General features: G+C 60.5%; 1 protein-coding gene and 1 pseudogene across 2 annotated transcripts in view; one reads left to right on the top strand and one right to left on the bottom strand.

Annotated features, from left to right (window-relative positions):
* The window catches only part of ZBTB20 (zinc finger and BTB domain containing 20), a 137,838-nt gene extending 121,129 nt beyond the window's left edge, over positions 1-16,709 (top strand). For both annotated transcript variants that reach the window (XM_038753706.1, XM_038753705.1), the window contains exons 4-6: positions 4,603-4,799; positions 12,841-14,613; positions 16,257-16,709. In XM_038753706.1, coding sequence (XP_038609634.1) covers positions 12,861-14,613; positions 16,257-16,657 — 2,154 coding nt within the window. In that variant the 5' untranslated portion in view covers positions 4,603-4,799; positions 12,841-12,860 and the 3' untranslated portion in view covers positions 16,658-16,709. The remainder of the gene's footprint in view (positions 1-4,602; positions 4,800-12,840; positions 14,614-16,256) is intronic.
* Positions 3,962-5,029, bottom strand: LOC119934263 (annotated as a pseudogene).
* Positions 16,710-17,080: the final 371 nt, after the last annotated feature.

The raw sequence follows: 17,080 nt of genomic DNA, 5'->3' as shown, positions 1-17,080 counted from the left end.
CCTCAAGTGCTTCGTACAGTGCACTCCACTCATAGGTGCTCAGTAAATGCCATTACTAATACTATTGCAATTATAAGATGAAGACCCAGTCCAGGGTGGTGGCCATTTGGATGATGAGGAAGGGATGGATGTGAGAGACAGTGGTGAGGAAACACCAACAGGATTGAGTGACATACTGAATGTCCGTTGGAAGAAAGAGAGGAGTCATGGATAATGCGAAGGTTGTGTGGATTTGAGAGATGGGGTGAATGGTGGCGTTTTCATCTGTGATGGGGAAGATGGGGGAGGAGAGGATGGTGTGGGGGAGATGAGGAATTCGGTTTGGGAAATTTTGAGCATGAGGTGTCAGCTTCAGGACATCCAAATAGAGATGTCCTGGAGGGGCATTGCCAAGATGGAGAGAGGTCTATTTGGGAGTAGTCCCCCCGACCAGTCGTGGTGGTTGTGTACTCCGAAGCCTCCGGGAGGTTGGCCTCCTCCCAACCGGCCTTTCCCCTCTCCTCCTCAGGAGATCTGCCAAAGGATGTTGGCACATTCTTGTTGCCGTCATCATTGCCAGCCTCCTGCATGGAGGACCGGATGGGGATGGTGGTCCCATCCTGTTGTTGTGTGCCCCCTGGAAGTTCTGGAGAGTGGTAAGGCAATAGGGTGGGGAAGGCTTTCGGAAGTCCAGCCTTCCGGCACCGTGCATGCGTGGGCCCCCAATCAAGGGCCCGAATGCTTCATGTCCCGAGATTTGCTCCAGTGCCAGCGGCTCTGCCACCGGAATGAACCAGATCCAGGTTGGAGTGAGGGTAGGCAGCTGGGCAGAATTAAAGAGATGGGGAGAGCAGTGTGACTTAATGGAAAGAGCCCGGGCCTAGGAGTCTGAGCACCTGGGCCCCCAGTCCCGGATCTGGCACTTGCCTGCTGGATGACCTTGGGCAAGTCACCATATCTCTACACCTTAGTTTCCTCATCTGTTTCCTCATCTCATCTGTTGTCTGTCTCCCCCTTCTTGACTGTGAGCCCGTTGTTGGGTAAGGACCATGTCTATATGTTGCTGACTTGTATTTCCCAAGCGCTTGGTACAGTGCTCTGCACACAGTAAGTGCTCAATAAATACGATTGAATGAATCTGCAAAGTGGGGATTCAGTACCCATTCTCCTTTCTACCGTAGACTGTGAGCCCCATATGGGACAAGGTTTGTGTCTGATCTGATTGTATGGTCTCTGCCAAGGCTCTTAGTACACAATGTAAGCGTGTTGTAGTAATAGTAGTAGTAGAGCATGGTTAATTGCCCCAGTCTCTCATTCTCCCCAGAGTCAGATCTGGACAATGGCATTCATTCACTCATTCAATCATATTTATTTAGTGCTTACTGTGTGCAAATCAGTGTACTAAGCACTTGGGAGAGAGTACAACAATAAACAGTCACATTCCCTCCCCACAGTGAGCCTACACGATGGTGTGGGGGGACAGACCTCAATATAAATAAATAAAATTACAGATATGTACATAGTGCTGTGGGGCTGGGAGTGGAGCAGAGCAAGGGGAGCAAGTCAGGGCAACGCAGAAGGGAGTGGGAGATGAGGAAAAGTGGGGCTTAGTCTGGGAAGGCAGGTGCAGGTAACAAGCCAGCCAGTCAGTCAGTGGTATTTATTGAGCATCTCCTGATTGCGGAGAGTTGTTCTGAGTGTCTGGGAGAGGAAAGGAGAAAGATGGACATACCTTGCCATCCAAAAGTTTACCCTCTAATGGAAAAGCCTGCCCTTTAGCCTTCTTTCCAGCTGACAATGTCACATTTTCTGGAGGCCAAGGAAATGCTGTCTGGTGACTGGGAAATGGGGAAAGAAAAAAAAAGTGGCAGAAAGAGAGAGTGACAGAGAGAGGGAGAGAGAAGAGAGACCAAAGCATAGATAGAAGTTGTGCGTGGCTTACATTTCTCAACAGACTCTGGAGAGATGTGAGTTCTCACAGATAAAATATTTATTTTCCATATGTTTGCAAAAACATTGCCGTTGCTGTATGTATACAATATGTGCAAATGCATATGAAATGTACACTGAAAATGTCACCAACCTGGCTGATTTCCACACCGATTCACGCAGCCAGATCCCGGTACCTTTTGGAGCCATTTAACGTGCTTTCGTCTCGCGTGCATCCTGCCTAGAAGGAGAGCGCGGCTACGGGCCTTCCGGGTATTAGCGGGCGCGCATCTCCCCGGAGGTGCCAGCGCCAGGGGGGCTGAACCGGCCCGTGCCCCTTCTTCCCGCCCCCGGGGCCCCCCGCCGCCCCCGGCCCTCCCGGTTGCCGGCGCCCCGCTCAGGGCCCGCTGGCCGTGGGGTCCGCTTGGCCCTGGCCCAGCCCGCCCGCCCGCACGTTGGCCGGGACCCCGGGGCCAGCGGGCGGGAGAGGGGGGCACCCGGGTGGCATCCCGTGCCCCACTTCGGGGCCATCCGTTGGCGGCGGTGTGTGACCCCGGGCCTCGGGCGGGGCGGGAGGGCCGGTGGGGGTCCCGCCACCCAGGCACGAGGGTCCTGCCGGCGCGGGGAAGCCGTCGGGTCGCCCTCGGCCGATGAGGGGCCGGAACCGCGGACGCAGCCAGGCCCGGCCCCTCCCGGGCCCTCCCGGGCCCCCGGCCAGCGGCAGCCCGAGCCCGGGCCCACCGCCCCGGGCCCCCGAGAAGCCGGTTGGCGGGGCTGGACAGGTGCAGGACGGACCTGGTCAAGAGGGAAACCCCCCGGCCCCAAACGTCGCCAAGTCCCCAGCCCCGCCCCCTGACCGGCCTCACCCGGAGCCTTGCTCCCAAGCCCGCCCACAGCCCCGGCCCCTGCCCAGCCTCCCCCTAAGCCTTGCTCCCGAGCCCGCCCCGGCCTCAGCCCTGCCCCCAGACCAGCCTCCCCTAAACCTTGCTCCCGAGCCCGCCGACAGCCTCCCCGAAAGCTTTGCTCCCGATCCCGCCCACCATCTCCACCCCGCCCCCAAGACCAGCCCGCAACCCCGCCCCTTTCTGTCTCTGCACCCCCGACCTTTCCGTGCTCACATCTGGGCCCAAATCTCCCCTCTCCTTTCAACCCTCCCCGGACCCCTGTGTGGCTTCAAGGCTCTCCCCCGCTTGACCCCACCGTACTTACGTGCCCTCTTCACTCTCTTCATCCGCTACTCCGGCGTGGCCTAATGGATAGAGCACAGGCCGGGGAGTTAGAAGGATTTGGGTTCTGATCCCGCCTCCATCACTTGTCTGCTGGGTGACCTCGGGCAAATCACTTAACTTCTATGTGCTTCACTTACCTCATCTGTAAAATGGGTATGAAGACTGTGAGTCCCATGTGCGACAGGGATTCTGTCCAACCTGATTAGCTTGTATCTACCCCAGCACTTAGAACAGTGCTTGACACTAAGTGCTTAACAAATGCTATTATTATTATTATTATTATTATTATTACTACTTCCTGGCCTGCCCGCTTCCACTACACAGTCAACCTGCCGAGGTCAGCCATCCAGCTGCCCCTCCCTCCTGACTCTTACACCTCCATCCCTGCCCCAGACTCCCCATGTTCAAACCCCACGTCCTCCAACAAGTCTTTCCCGGTTATCTCCCCGTCACCCAGAGTCAGAGCAACCCACTGGCCACCCCTAGTACATACGGATTTATTTCCACCCATCCTTGTGTATTTGTGTTAATTCAGTTGTGCATTCAATTTTAGCAGTTATGTGGGCCCTGATGCCCCTGGACTGTGTGATACTGTCCAAACCCCTTCCAGCAGCAGTGAGAAGAGAAATATTCCCGATTTCAAAGGGGGAAGCAGGCTCTCGAGTTGGGTGGGAGGAGGATCTGGAGTGGTAGAGCGAGATGGACAGTGGCAAGGTGAGATCCAGAGCGGCAGAGTGGGATCCAGAGATCGAAGCAGGTTGACGAGTGGCAGGGTGGTATCCAGAGCAGCCAGCCAGGGCATTCGTGTAGAGCCGGAGAGCTTGTTTGATTTTGGGATGAAGAAAAGGTTGGGAAGCGTTGTGTCTCACTCTGCAGATTCGCAGCCCGTTCCAGAAATGTCCAACGGAGAGGGGCCAGGCCTGATGCGGGAGCTGGAGGCTGGGGTTTCGCTTCTTCCCTGGACCTCGCCTCTCTCGGTCCTGCCAGTCTGGGGTTGAGCTGCAGCAATCGCCCGAGCTCTGGGGATGACCGCCTTGCCCAGAGCTCAGAGCTTGTGAGCCTGGTGTGGTGGAAGCCAGGGGCCAGTACCAAACCCCAGTCCCCCACCCGGGATGCTCCAGACCACAGGAGAACCTCTAAGGGAAAGCTGCCTTCTCGGCTCCCGTTAGCCAGGCGGGGCTCGAGCGACCGGCGGGTCGGGAACGGCTCTGGGTGTAGTCGCAGAGCCCGGCCCAGGGGTGGAGAAAGAGGGCCGAGCGGCCTCGGCCTGGCCCCGGTCTGGCCTCCCTCTGCTGCGGGGAAACAAGGGCCAGCTTGTTTCAAAACAAGGGCCACGCAGGATGGGTTTTTCTTCCTCCGCTCAAAGAAAGGGGGAAAAAAATCAAGTTATCTTTAACCGAGTCTAAAAATGCCTTTTCGCAAATATGCAACCCAGTCCTTCAAAGGGCCCTTTGTTTATTTTCAGGAAGAAACCCAAGACAGCTGAGCACCAGAAGGCGTCTGAGGAGATGCGATTCCCCAGCCAAGTGGCTGCAGTGCCCCGCCAGGCTTACCCTGCCTGAACTCTGAAGCCGGACGGCCGCCAAGCCCCCACTCGGCCCCGCCCCCAGCCCCCCGACACATTCACTGACGAACTGCGGGCTCGCACCGGCTCACCTGATTGTGAGTACACCAACCCAGCGTCCTAGGCCGAGCCCTTTTTCACTCCCTTCCTCCCTCCGTCAGTCTCATGGGACCCCCTACCCCAGGGCCCTGAGGGGAGCTGCCCGCCATTTTGGTTTGGGCTTGGCCGGCGTGGCACCAGTTTTTCCCACTGCATTATGTGCTGGGGATAGTCTATGAGCCAGTTGGGCAGTCCGCGGGTCGTGACTGCGGACCGCCCTGGTTCCCATCGGTTCAGCTCAGGCAGGAAGCTGGCAGTGGCCCTGCCTGCTCGAGATTCCTGCCGTCGGGATCAGGACAAAATGCGCCGTCACCCGTTGCCGGAAACCCGCTCGGCAAACCCCTGATCCCACAGGGCTGGACTGCCCATGGGCTTTGGGTTTGGAATCTCATGGGGAGTGGCAGGCAGGATTTCTGTTTTCTGGTTCCGATCCAGTTTGGGAAGTGGATGAAGGGTGGAGTTCCTTTACCGGAAGGAAGCAGATTGATTTCTCCCAGCTTCCATTTAAGCCAATGAGGATTTGGGTTAAAAATATTTTTCAATGAAAAGAAAACTTCTGCCCAGAAGCTTAGATTTGGGAGGGGGCTGGGAGGGCGGTCACTGTGGCGGCATCCCTGCTTGGCTGTTGGTGTTGGCTGCCTCTGCCCTGATCTTCCTGGGCTGGTCTGAAGAGCTGGACCAAGGAGATGTCTCCCCCCTCGGGGCTGGTCTGAGGGTGTCATACGGGGAGACTCCTGTCTCCCCACCGGGGCAGGTCTGAGAAAGTGGACTGAAAGGAGTCTCCCCCTGGGCTGATCTGAGAAGGTCAACCAGGCCCATTGAGGAGATGTTCCCTGCCCCTTGTCTAGCCTCATTGGGAAGGCAGAAACCAGTTGAGGAGAAGGCAGAATGAACTGCCTTCAGGGTCCAAACCCGAGGAAGATTGTTTCAGCCGTGAAAGCCCTGTGTCCTGGCACGGCCCTCACACACATTGTCCAGTCCAGCCAAAGGCCCCCTACAAAAGTCCCGGAGGAGACAAGCACCCGGTTATCCTGCCACAGAGTGTGCAGAGAAGTGCCACTGCACTTCTCCCAGCGCCATTTTCTCAGCCAGGCAGCCGTCTCTCAGCCAGGCAGGTGGAGGCCAGCCTGGCCACTGTCTTGGTCCAGATCTGCCGGCCTACTCGCTCCTGAGTCAGAAGAAGAGACTCCCCCTGTCAGCTCCCACCCCCAGGAGGCTCCCCTGCCTCTCACCTTGGAGGAAGAGCCAGTACACAATGGCTATAGTGTGGGTGAGGATGCTGGAGCCTGGATCATGCAGGGGTGGGTGGACGCAGAGCTCCGTTGCCATTGAGTTAGCCGGAGAAGCTGGGTAGAGGTGAAGGCGGACCCCACTGCTTGTCTGGACTCCCAGAGCCAGTGAGGATGGATGCAGCTGTGCAGGGAACCACCAGTTCCCTGACACCCTGCAAAACCCCTGTGCATTGCCTGCTTCAGCACAGTGCTTACTCAGATGTAGCCCAGTGGCCCCCCCCACCCCACCCCAGTGCATGCCCGCTGCAGCACAGTGCCCGCTCTGCTGCAGCCCAGTGCCCAATGCAAGCCCACTCAGCACAGCGCCTATTCTAGTGTGGCTCAGTGCCTCCCCCGCCAGCGAATGTGGAGCCCACTGCAGCACAGTGCCCATCCGGCATTCCCACAGTCCTTGTCTCACTTTCCCATTTCCGGGCTTTCATTAAATGCAGTGTGTACCAGCAGGTGTTTTTCTTAATGGAGGATCTGCCTATTCCCAAACCTGCATAAGTGGGTTCTACCAGGACCCTGGGGTCCTGGGGTTTGACCAAGACTCTAGGAATTGGGGTTCTATCAGGGCCCTGGGAGAGTGGGGTTCCACCAGGCCCTGGAGCAGTGTGGTTCTGCCAGGACTCTGGGGATTGGGGTTCTGCTGGGACCTTGGATGAGTGGCATTCCGCCGGGGCTCGGGGGAGTGGGATTCTTCCAGAACTTCAGGGATTGGGGTCCCACTGGAGTTCTGAGGCAGTAGGGTTCTATCAGGGCTCTGTGGGAATGGGGTTCAGCTGGGCTCTGGGAGAGCAGGGTTCCGTTGGGCCCTGGGGGAGTAGGGTTCACCTGGGGCTCTGGGCAGAGTGGGGTTCTGCTGGAGGCCTGGGGATGTGGGGTTCTGCTGCTGGGGCTCTGGGGGAATGAGGTTCCACCGGGACCCTGGGGGAATGGGGTTCTGCTGGGGCTTCGGGGGGATTGGGGCTCTGTCAGGGCCCTGGAGGAGGGGAATGGAGGTTGGCTCTTTGGTGCTGTGCCTCCCCTCAACCTCCCTCCTCGCCACCCTCCCCCCTGGGTCCTTTCTCCTGCCCCTAGACGATGTCGGTGCACTTTGTCCAATTCCAACTTTTAGAGCCATCTTTTCTGAGAACACAACAAAGAAGATTTTTATGGTGAACTCCATTAATGCCCATTAAGGCTGACATTTTAATTACACACAAATCAGGAAACGCAAAGTTCAGGTTCCCACAGCAACCACGACCATCCCCTTTGTGTCTGCATCCCAGCCGAGCCATCCGGGGTGGGATTCCGCAGCTCTGGGTGAAGGGTGCAGCTCACGCCGATGCTTTTTGGGGAACCGAGGGCCCGGGTCCCGCCCCCCTGGTACCACCCCGCCCCGGCACGGGGGCCGTCCGATCCGCGGACGTGCGTATGGAATCCGCGTTGCCGTGGGAACGTTGATGCTGGTTTCCGGCCTCTTGGGCCAGCCCCGTGGAAGCCATCGTGTTGTCAGGTCTGGGCTCACAAGAAATGCATATTTCAAGTCTGCCGGCAGAGAGAGACAGCACGCGGGCCAGGTTGTCTCATAAAGAGCGACTCTGTGATTGTAACCACGTTGCAAGGTCTCCCCGCATCCGACAGCAGCCACCGTGACAGTGGCAGTGGGCTTTGCCAAGCGCCCCCTGGGGGCGGTGCCCTGTGCTGAATCACTCACCTCCACCAGGTCCAGAAGGCGGCACCCTGGGCCTCCGCCAGATCATGGCTGTCCCCAGAAAAGTGAGAGAAAATGGGGTGGGGAGGGGGAGGATGTGGTGGGAAGGAGCCCAGGGAGTGGTAGGGAGAAGCCCCGGCAGGAGGATGGACATGCTGGGCAGTAAGGTAAAGGCTAGTTGACTTCTGCCCCAGAGCCAGGAAATAAATAAATAAATAAAAATAAATAAATTGTGGTATTTGTTAAGCGCTTATTAGGTGCCAGGCACTGTACTAAGCGCTGGACCGGTTACAAACTAATCAGGTTGGACATAGTCCCCATCCCATGAGGGGCTCACAATCTGAATCCCCATTTTCCAGATGAGGGAACTGAGGCACAGAGAAGTGAAGTGACTTGCCCAGGGTCACACAGCAGACAAGTGGCAGAACCAGGATTAGAACCTATGACCCTCTGACTCCCAGGTCTGTGCTCTATCCACTACTCCGTGCTGCTTCTCTATGGGTTGCAGAGGTATAAGGGGAAAGTTTCTGTCTGTCCTGGGGCCCTTGAGAGCCAACCAAGCATGTCGGTTCCTCCCCTCGCCTTCACCCCCACCAGTTCAGAAGGGTTGAGGTGGTAGAACCCCCCCCCCAGTTCCAGTCTCAGGGTCCTGAAGAGGCAGCATTGGCATTGGGAAGGCCAGTGTGTCTGATCAGCGGACAGCTGGTTTTTGAAGAAAAAGAGTGTGGGGATAAACTTGCTCGATTCTCCCGCGCCATGGGGCCCACTTCCCTGACAGACTCTGCCTCCATCCCACCCCACACGGTGGAAAGGAAGACTGGCATCACAATAGCTGGGCCTGCATAAAACTGCGTACATCCCCAGCAGCCCCCTTTCCGAAAGGTGGCCCAAAGACACACATGTGGAATCTCTGAGCCTGCCGTCTTTGATGCCCACCTGGAACCATAGGGTCATGGCCCGGGAAACAAGCTGGGAAGAAGAAGTGGGCCTGAATCCCTGCCCCGGGGGAACCCATTTCCGCAGGTAAAGAGCGGTGGTCCAGGAGTGCCCAGCGCCCCCAAGATATATCCCTGGAGATTCTTGAAACCTGTTGCGTGCCGTGCGAGGACTTTTCACCTTCCCGAAGACCCCAACTATTGTGGCCACTCAGAAAGTTGCCAGAATGTCAAAGGCCAGAAGGATGCTTCAGCCCAGGGGAATGGCCTCCCGACAGCCTCCTAAAAGAAAGGGTTGGAGAGTGAAGGTCACTAGCTTCCAGCCCCTTGGGGTCCCGGCTGACCGACACCTGCTCACCAGGAGTGAATAGACGACAAAGTGGACATCCAGAACCTGAAAAGATTTTGGCTAGAAGAACCAAAAACTTCCAAATGGAAGACGGAACCAAAGCCACAGAGACTGCTGCCCAGAGTCCCCAAGGCCCGGCTGAACTGTCTCCCGCTCCACCTTGGCTGGCTCAGACAGTGGTTTTTAGACCCCCATTAGGACACAAACAGCCCTTCTGGAACCGAGTGCCTCCGTACCATGCAGGACGACTGCCACCTCGCCCCATATGCGGCCTCTGGGATCCAGGAGACCAGGGTTTCAGACCTGGCTCTGCCTGCGGGGACCAGGCCATCCGGGGAGAAGTTATTCTACCCAAGGACCACCTCGGATGTGAAGGCAGCTCCAGCAGGTGTCCTGGCTGACGTGGGTGGTGGAGACCACAGCGGCTGCCAAGGCCACTGCCTAAGAGTCACGCCACTGCAGCCCAGCATCAACTCTGTTCTGTGGTCAATACAGTCGGCAATGGGGCCTGCAGGGAAACACCTCCACCTGAGCTTACAATATGGCTGCTCCTGGTCTCCTGCTTACCCGTTTCAGTCTAAGCCCTGGGGGACATCAGCAGGCAAGAATGAGATATTGCGAGTGGCACTGCCCTAACCACCGACATTGAGCCTGGGAAACTCAGGCTGCTCAGAGCCATGGCACTTTGGTTCTCTATTCAATGATTTGCCATGCCCCCCGGGGGGCCGGAGCTGTTTCACTGCAATGGGAGGGTGGTCAAAGAGTAGCCGTGGGGAAGACCATGTGAGTATGCCTTTGAGATCTCACAAATTCAGAGTTTCACTAGATGTCCCTGTGTACCTCACTGAGGTGTGAGCTTTCAGCCCCCCACCCCCCAACCCCCCAGTTCCTCTCAGAGGAGAACCTGTCTGCCTGTCTCTGTCCATCCGTCCGCCTGTTTCCACGGCCCCCCGGGGTAGTTGTAGCCCGGCTCCAGCTGCCGAGTGGACCCCTGTGCCTTAGGCCTTCCTCCGGGCTCTGCCAGACAGAGCCAGACGCCCAGGGGAGGGCATCCACAGCCAAGACCCAGATTGGCCTTGGTCCAGATGTAAAACGGGCATTAGGCAGGACAGTGTGGGTCGGGCACCCCTGACGGGGTCAGGAGGACCAACGAGGATATGAACAAGGGCCACCTTGGCCCCTTGGTACTTTCACATATATTGTGGGGTCAAGACCAGCGCCCGTTCCCAGGGGCGTCTGTGGCCCTGTAGGTGTGGATGTTACCGACCCTGATAGCGGGCCTGTCTCCGGGAAGGCCCTTGCCAGGGAGGATACAGGAAGGCTCAGGTCACTGCAAGTCCCCGGGGTAGGTGTGGTTGGTCCATTGGCTTCTCCCCACGGGACTTTGTCAGGGGAAGCATGGTGGGGTCCGGGGCCCTGCATGGAGGAGTCGTGCTCCGGAGAAAACCCGGCTCCAGAGCAGCCGCGATTCGCTGCATTTTGCTATGGGAACGAGGCCCCCTGGTGGCCACGGCCGGGAAATATCTCACCTGCGGCCCGGAGGGGGCGTCTTGCCCACTGCGCCTCATTCATTCATTCAGTCGTATTTATTGAGCGCTTACTGTGCGCAGAGCACTGTACTAAGCACTTGCACTCTACCAAGCGCTCCTTGAACCGTCTCTCTGACCCATCCTCCTCTCTTCTACCGGGCCGGGATACCCTTCCCCAACCCTCCCCAGACAGGCCAGGAGCCGTTATTGCCACTCCCCTCCCTGGGTATTCCAGTGGCATGGGCCTCACCCGCCCCAGGGGGCTTCTGGCCCACCTAATTCCAGGTCTCCTGGGCTTCACCCAGTTAGGGCTCTGAGGGTTGGGGTGACCCAATGGAGGGTGCCTGAAGACCCTCCTCAACCAGGGTGCCACTGAGTCGAGAAGGCCTAGTTGCGGGGGTGGTTTGGGGAAGAAAGACTATTCTGAAAAAAGAGGATTCTGAAAACAGGATTTTGAGGATTCATGGTCCTTTGATTCAGGGCATAGGTCTGATATCTCAGGGCCCTGGGCAGGACGGCCTGGCAGCTCTGGGCCGTGGGAGGGACTGTGTTCTCCCTGCCATAGCACCAATCTCAGCCAAAAAAAAAAGGGGGGGGGGGGCACGTCTGTGGTTTGCCTGCATGGAAATCTGGGTGTTTTGTCTGCCTCGGAGAGCCACTGGGAAAGGCCCATTCACCGACCGATCTGGCGGTGCAGCCCCTCAGTTGGGCTCTGCTGGGGGCTTTTTCAGATCCGTTTCCCACCGGATTGCCCCCTTCCCCCAGCCCCCCACCTGCTCCCACCCCCAGCACCTAGTCCCAGCTGGCCTTCCCCCTCATGCAGGATGACCGGGCACTGTAGCCACGGCCTCCCTTCTCGCTGCCTCAACCTTGCGCCTATCTGCGAGCCGGTCTCCTGCTAAATTCCATCGCCATCCATCGCGCCGAGCCAACCTTATGGGCCTTCCCTGCCACAAAACCTCCCATCCCCTCAGCCCCACTGTCAGCGTCCCCGACACCCCTCCCCAAGAGACTCTCATTTTCCCCTGACTGGCACCAGTCCGAGATGTGTTTAACTCTGGTCACAGCGAAGCCTTCGGGGCCAGCGGCGGGCCACTCCCCGAGTGCCCTCCTCTGCCGTCCCTCCCAGGCCCCGGGGTCCGGCCCTCCGACCCCTGGCATCCAAGCCGAGCGGCGCGGAGAGGGTCGGTCTGCTCGGGCGCTGAATGGCCTCGGGACCGGCCCACTCTCTGCCCGCCTGCATGCCCACCCCATGCCACCCTCGGGGTGTGCCCATCCATGCCCATGCCCATGTCACGGTGCCCGCCGGCCGGCCGCCCCCATCTTGCCCAGCCTCCCCGCTGCTCCGGCGGACTGGGCCCGGGCCCATATACGGACCAGGCTGGAGGCTCAGGGGGCACGAGGCAAGGGGAGGGATGAACTCTCCCAGGGCAGAACTCTCACGTCATTCCCCCCGCCCACCGGCTCTGCTGGAGGTGGGGCTCAGAGCAAAGCCACTGGGGTGGGGGTGGGCGTCTGCTGGCTTCCTGAATGAGGCGAGAAGATGTGGGGCTGGGATCCGCTCATGGCCGGATCTTCACGAGACCCTCGGTGGGTGTGTTGGGTCGCCTCGGGTGTCACCCCGGGCCCAATGGCAGGTGGCAAACTTTCCACCCCATGGCAGAGGCCAGGGGAACTGCAGGTCCAGACCCGGTTCCGGCCTCCGAGGGGTCCAGGTGGTTGTTTGTGCGGGCCTCTGTCCCTCCGCTTCCCTTCCCACCCTCCCACCCCATGGGGATCTGCCGAGATAGCCTGGCCATGACTAAGGGCTTCGTACGGTGCTCTACACACAGTAAGCGCTCAATAAATACGATTGAATGAATGAATGACCTGGCAAGGCAGCTGGCTCCCCCGGGCACAGCCCAAGTGCCTTTCACCCACCCACCCACCCACACTCTACTCGCTTTCCTCCAGCTCGTCGAGAGCGCCTCACCGGTGGTCTGCGAATCGTGGGGGCCCTCGCGGGAACCAGCGTGGGAGGGATCCCGGGGCTGCGATTGGCCTTCCTTTCATCGTGGAGTCGAGGGATAGGGCGGGGGAGGTGGCGCGGAGGGCTCCTGGGCTCGTGGGCTCAGACCACCCCGGTGTGTGTCGAGGGGGGCGGGGGCTCCGGTGGGGCCCGTGGCTCCCGGGAGAGGGCCGGCCCCGCTGGACCCCTGCGCTCAACTCGCCTGCCTGTCTCTGTGTCCGTCCGTCCGTCTGTGTGTCCGGTCTGCAGGGGACAGCAGTTGCAAGGGGATGAGCGAGCGTGTCCACAGCATCAACCTCCACAACTTCAGCAATTCCGTGCTCGAGACCCTCAACGAGCAGCGCAACCGTGGCCACTTCTGTGACGTGACGGTGCGGATCCACGGGAGCATGCTGCGGGCCCACCGCTGCGTGCTGGCGGCCGGCAGCCCCTTCTTCCAGGACAAGCTGCTGCTGGGCTACAGCGACATCGAGATCCCGTCGGTGGTGTCGGTGCAGTCGGTGCAGAAGCTCATCGACTTCATGTACAGCGGCGTGCTGCGCGTGTCGCAGTCGGAGGCGCTGCAGGTGCTCACGGCGGCCAGCATCCTGCAGATCAAGACGGTCATCGACGAGTGCACGCGCATCGTCTCGCAGCACGCGGGCGACGCCTACCCGGGCGCGCCCACGGACTCGGGCCGCGACACGCCGCGGGGCACCCCCGAGTCGGGCACGTCGGGCCAGAGCAGCGACACGGAGTCGGGCTACCTGGCGGCGGGCCCGGGCCCGCACAGCGTGGACCGCATCTACTCGGCGCTGTACGCCTGCTCCCTGCAGAACGGCAGCGGCGAGCGGTCCTTCTACAGCGGGGCGCTGGTCAGCCACCACGAGACGGCGTTGGGGCTGCCCAGGGCCACGGCCGCAGCCCTGGAGGAGCCCGGCTGGATCGCGCGCATCCACGAGCGCTCGCAGCAGGTAGAGCGCTACCTGGCCGCCGCCGCCGCCGCGCCCGAGACCACGCACTGCCGCAAGCAGCCCCGGCCCGTGCGCATCCAGACCCTCGTGGGCAACATCCGCATCAAGCAGGAGCTGGACGACGACGACGACGACGAAGGCGGTGGTGGTGGCGGCGACGGCGGGGACGGCGGTGGCGACGAGGAGGAGGGTGGGGCCGCGGGCGCCACCGCCGCCAGGGACGATGCCGACCCCGGGGGAGCGGCCGGCGGGACCCCCGAGGGCGCCGGGGGCTGCTGCGGACGTGGGCCCCGGGGCCCGCCCGAGCGGCGCGGAGAGGCGGCCGACAGGCCCGACGACCCCGAGCCGGCCGAGGGCGCCGACAGCGAGCCCAAGGGCGAGAGCTTCGACTCCGGGGTCAGCTCGTCCGTCGGCACGGAGCCGGACTCCGCCGAGCAGCCACCCGCCGCCGCCCGCGAGGCCCCGGCCGAGCCCGCCCCAGCCGAGCGCCCCGACCCGCCGGCCCCAGCCCCCGCGCCCTGCCCGGAGCCCGCCCCATCCCCGGAGCGGGCTGGAGCAGGAGGAGGAGGAGGAGGAGGAGAGCGGGCCGGCGAGGATGACGCGGACGGCGTCCTGCTTGCCCTGGGCCCCAGCGGGCCCGACAAGGGCGCCCCGCAGCCCGCGGCCCAGCCCCTGCCCGGCGCCCAGCTCTACCTGCGCCAGACAGAGACCCTCACCAGCAACCTGCGGATGCCCCTGACCCTGACCAGCAACACCCAGGTCATCGGCACGGCCGGCAACACCTACCTGCCCGCCCTGTTCACCACGCAGACGGCCGGCGGCGGCCCCAAGCCGTTCCTGTTCAGCCTGCCACAGCCCCTGGCCGGGCAGCAGGCACAGTTTGTCACCGTGTCCCAGCCGGGCCTGTCCACTTTCACGGCCCAGCTGCCGGCGCCCCAGCCCCTGGCCCCGCCGGCCGGCCACGGCGCCGCTGGGGGCCCCGCCGAGAAGAAGCCTTACGAGTGCACGCTCTGCAACAAGACTTTCACCGCCAAACAGAACTACGTCAAGCACATGTTCGTCCACACGGGTGAGTGCCGGGGGGTGGCGGTCAGTCTGTCTGCCTGACTCTGTGTGTGTGTGTGTGTGTGTGTGTGTGTGTGTGTGTGTTTGGCCGCGATGAGGGGGGCTGCCAGGGGCGACCGGAGCGGCTCCTGCCATGGCCAGGCCCTCGCGGGCGGTGGGCCCTCCATTCTCTGGCCAGCCCAGACGGGCAGTGCCCGGATCGGCCCCTTTCCAGCCACCGGGCTATGTCTCGGGCTGACCGTGCCCCTGCTGACTAGGGCCCCGTGGGGTGCGGAGGGGCAGGGGAGGATTGGAAGAGGCCACGCGCCGCCTCTGGGGCGCCTGCGGCCCAGCAGGCCCGTGGGAGGGGGCTGCGCTGCGCTCCTGGCCAGGGACCCCACGTCCCGTCCCGTCCCGTCCCGTCCCGCCAGCATCCAGAGCGCGGGGCTCGGGTTGGGGGAGGGAGGGCTGCCGGCAGGAGCCGAGCCAGCTGGCTGGGGCCGCCCCTGCCCCTGCCGCTGCCCCTCGCCCTCCCTCCACTCGGGCCACACACCCTGGGGCACGGAAGGATCTTGGCTCACCAGTGGATGTCCTGGCATTTTCTGTCGGCTGGCCGCCAGCGCCCCCCGCACAGACGGACCAGTCTGGGGCCGGTCCGTGGCCGCCGGGGCCTCTCCTGGCGGTGCGGGAAGCCGAGGGCCAGGCCGGGCCCCGGAAGGAGGTGGCAGCAGCCGCGAGGGCTGGGTCTGGGCTGACAAGCAGGGGCCCGGGAGGGGCGGCCAGCCACTATACATACGCTTTGCACATAGTAAGCGCTCAATACCGTAATCATCATCATCATCATCACTAACGTCCCTATTCACAGTCCGATGCGCTTGGCTCGTGGTTCAGCTCTGTACTTGACCCCTGCTTCGACAAGTCCCCCACTCCCCACCTCCAGTCTAACCGTTCTGATCGCATTGTACCTAAGCTTAACTGCTTAACCAGTAATAATAGTACTTATGGCATTTGTTGAGTGCTTACTATGTGCCAGGCACTGTAGTAAACGCTGGGATGGATACAGGCAAATCGGGGGTCCCTGTCCCATGGGGACTCACAGTCCCAATTCCCATTTTACAGATGAGGGAACTGAGGCCCAGAGAAGTGAAGGGGCTTGCCCGAGGTCACACCGCAGACACGTGGCGGAGCTGGGATTTGAATTCAGTAGCATCATCATTACCCCAGCGCTCAGTACAGTCCTTGGCCCCGTAGCGAGTGGTTAACACATACCACTATGCTCATCTCATGGTTAAATCATCCCCGTTGAAAGTGGTCTTCCTCTTGGCCCAGGGCATGTTGGCCTGAGATGCCTCTGAGCCCGCCAGTGAAGGGCGGGGAGAGCGGGAGGAAGGAGCATCTGCCGTCCTCCGGGTGGAGGGAGGACAGAGCAGCCTCTGAGGCTGAATCACCAGGGAGGACAGAAACCAGCTACGTTAGGCTTCTTTTTTAACATAGATGATTTGTATTTGTTTTTTTGTCTCTGTCCCCATACTCTCACTCCTGCTCTGTCCGTCCCCCCCTTCTCTCCCTCTCTCTCTCTGTCGCCCCACCTCCTCTCCTCCTCCTCCCTGGGTCCCCTTGGCCACCGGCCGGGCCCCTCACCCACACGCACTCCGGGCCTCCGGGCAGGCGAGAAGCCGCACCAGTGCAGCATCTGCTGGCGCTCCTTCTCCCTGAAGGACTACCTGATCAAACACATGGTGACCCACACGGGCGTCAGGGCCTACCAGTGCAGCATCTGCAACAAACGCTTCACCCAGAAGAGCTCTCTGAACGTGCACATGCGCCTGCACCGCGGAGAGAAGTCCTACGAGTGCTACATCTGCAAGAAGAAGTTCTCTCACAAGACCCTGCTGGAGCGCCACGTGGCCCTGCACGGCTCCAGCAACGGCGGCCCGGCCCGCGCCGGTCCCCCTGGCCCGCCAGCCTGCACGGAGGGCACCACCTACGTCTGCTCCGTCTGCCCCGCCAAGTTTGACCAAATCGAGCAGTTCAACGACCACATGCGGATGCACGTGTCAGACGGATAAGTACATCTTCTCCCTCTCTCCCTTCCTCCCTCCCTCCCTCCCTCCCCCCAGCCATCCCTCCCCCCTACCCCCACCTCCATTTCTTACGAACAAAACAAAACAAAAAAAGAAACAAACAAATGAAAAAAAAGCTTACGGCACTAGAATTTCCGATTTTTTTTGTTTTGTTTTGTTTCCTTTTTGCGTTTTGGTTTCCTTGATTTCATTTTCATTTTGGTTTAGTTCCGTTTTGTACTACATGAAGAACTGTTTTTTGCCTGCTGGTACATTACATTTCCGGAGGCCGGGAGAACGCCGGTTTTCCTGGCCTCCCGCGGATGGTGGCCTTAAGCTAGTAACACTCCAGAAGGTCCCTGGCTGGGCCTCTGGCTACTGGCCTCTAAATGCAACCCTTCTTTACAAAAAAAGTTTCCAAAAAAAAAG

The sequence above is a fragment of the Tachyglossus aculeatus genome, chromosome 11 (assembly GCF_015852505.1).
Source record: "Tachyglossus aculeatus isolate mTacAcu1 chromosome 11, mTacAcu1.pri, whole genome shotgun sequence".
Taxonomy (NCBI): Eukaryota; Metazoa; Chordata; class Mammalia; order Monotremata; family Tachyglossidae; genus Tachyglossus; species Tachyglossus aculeatus.
Note: the sequence above shows the minus strand (reverse complement) of the source record. Positions and strands in the feature narration are given on the sequence as shown.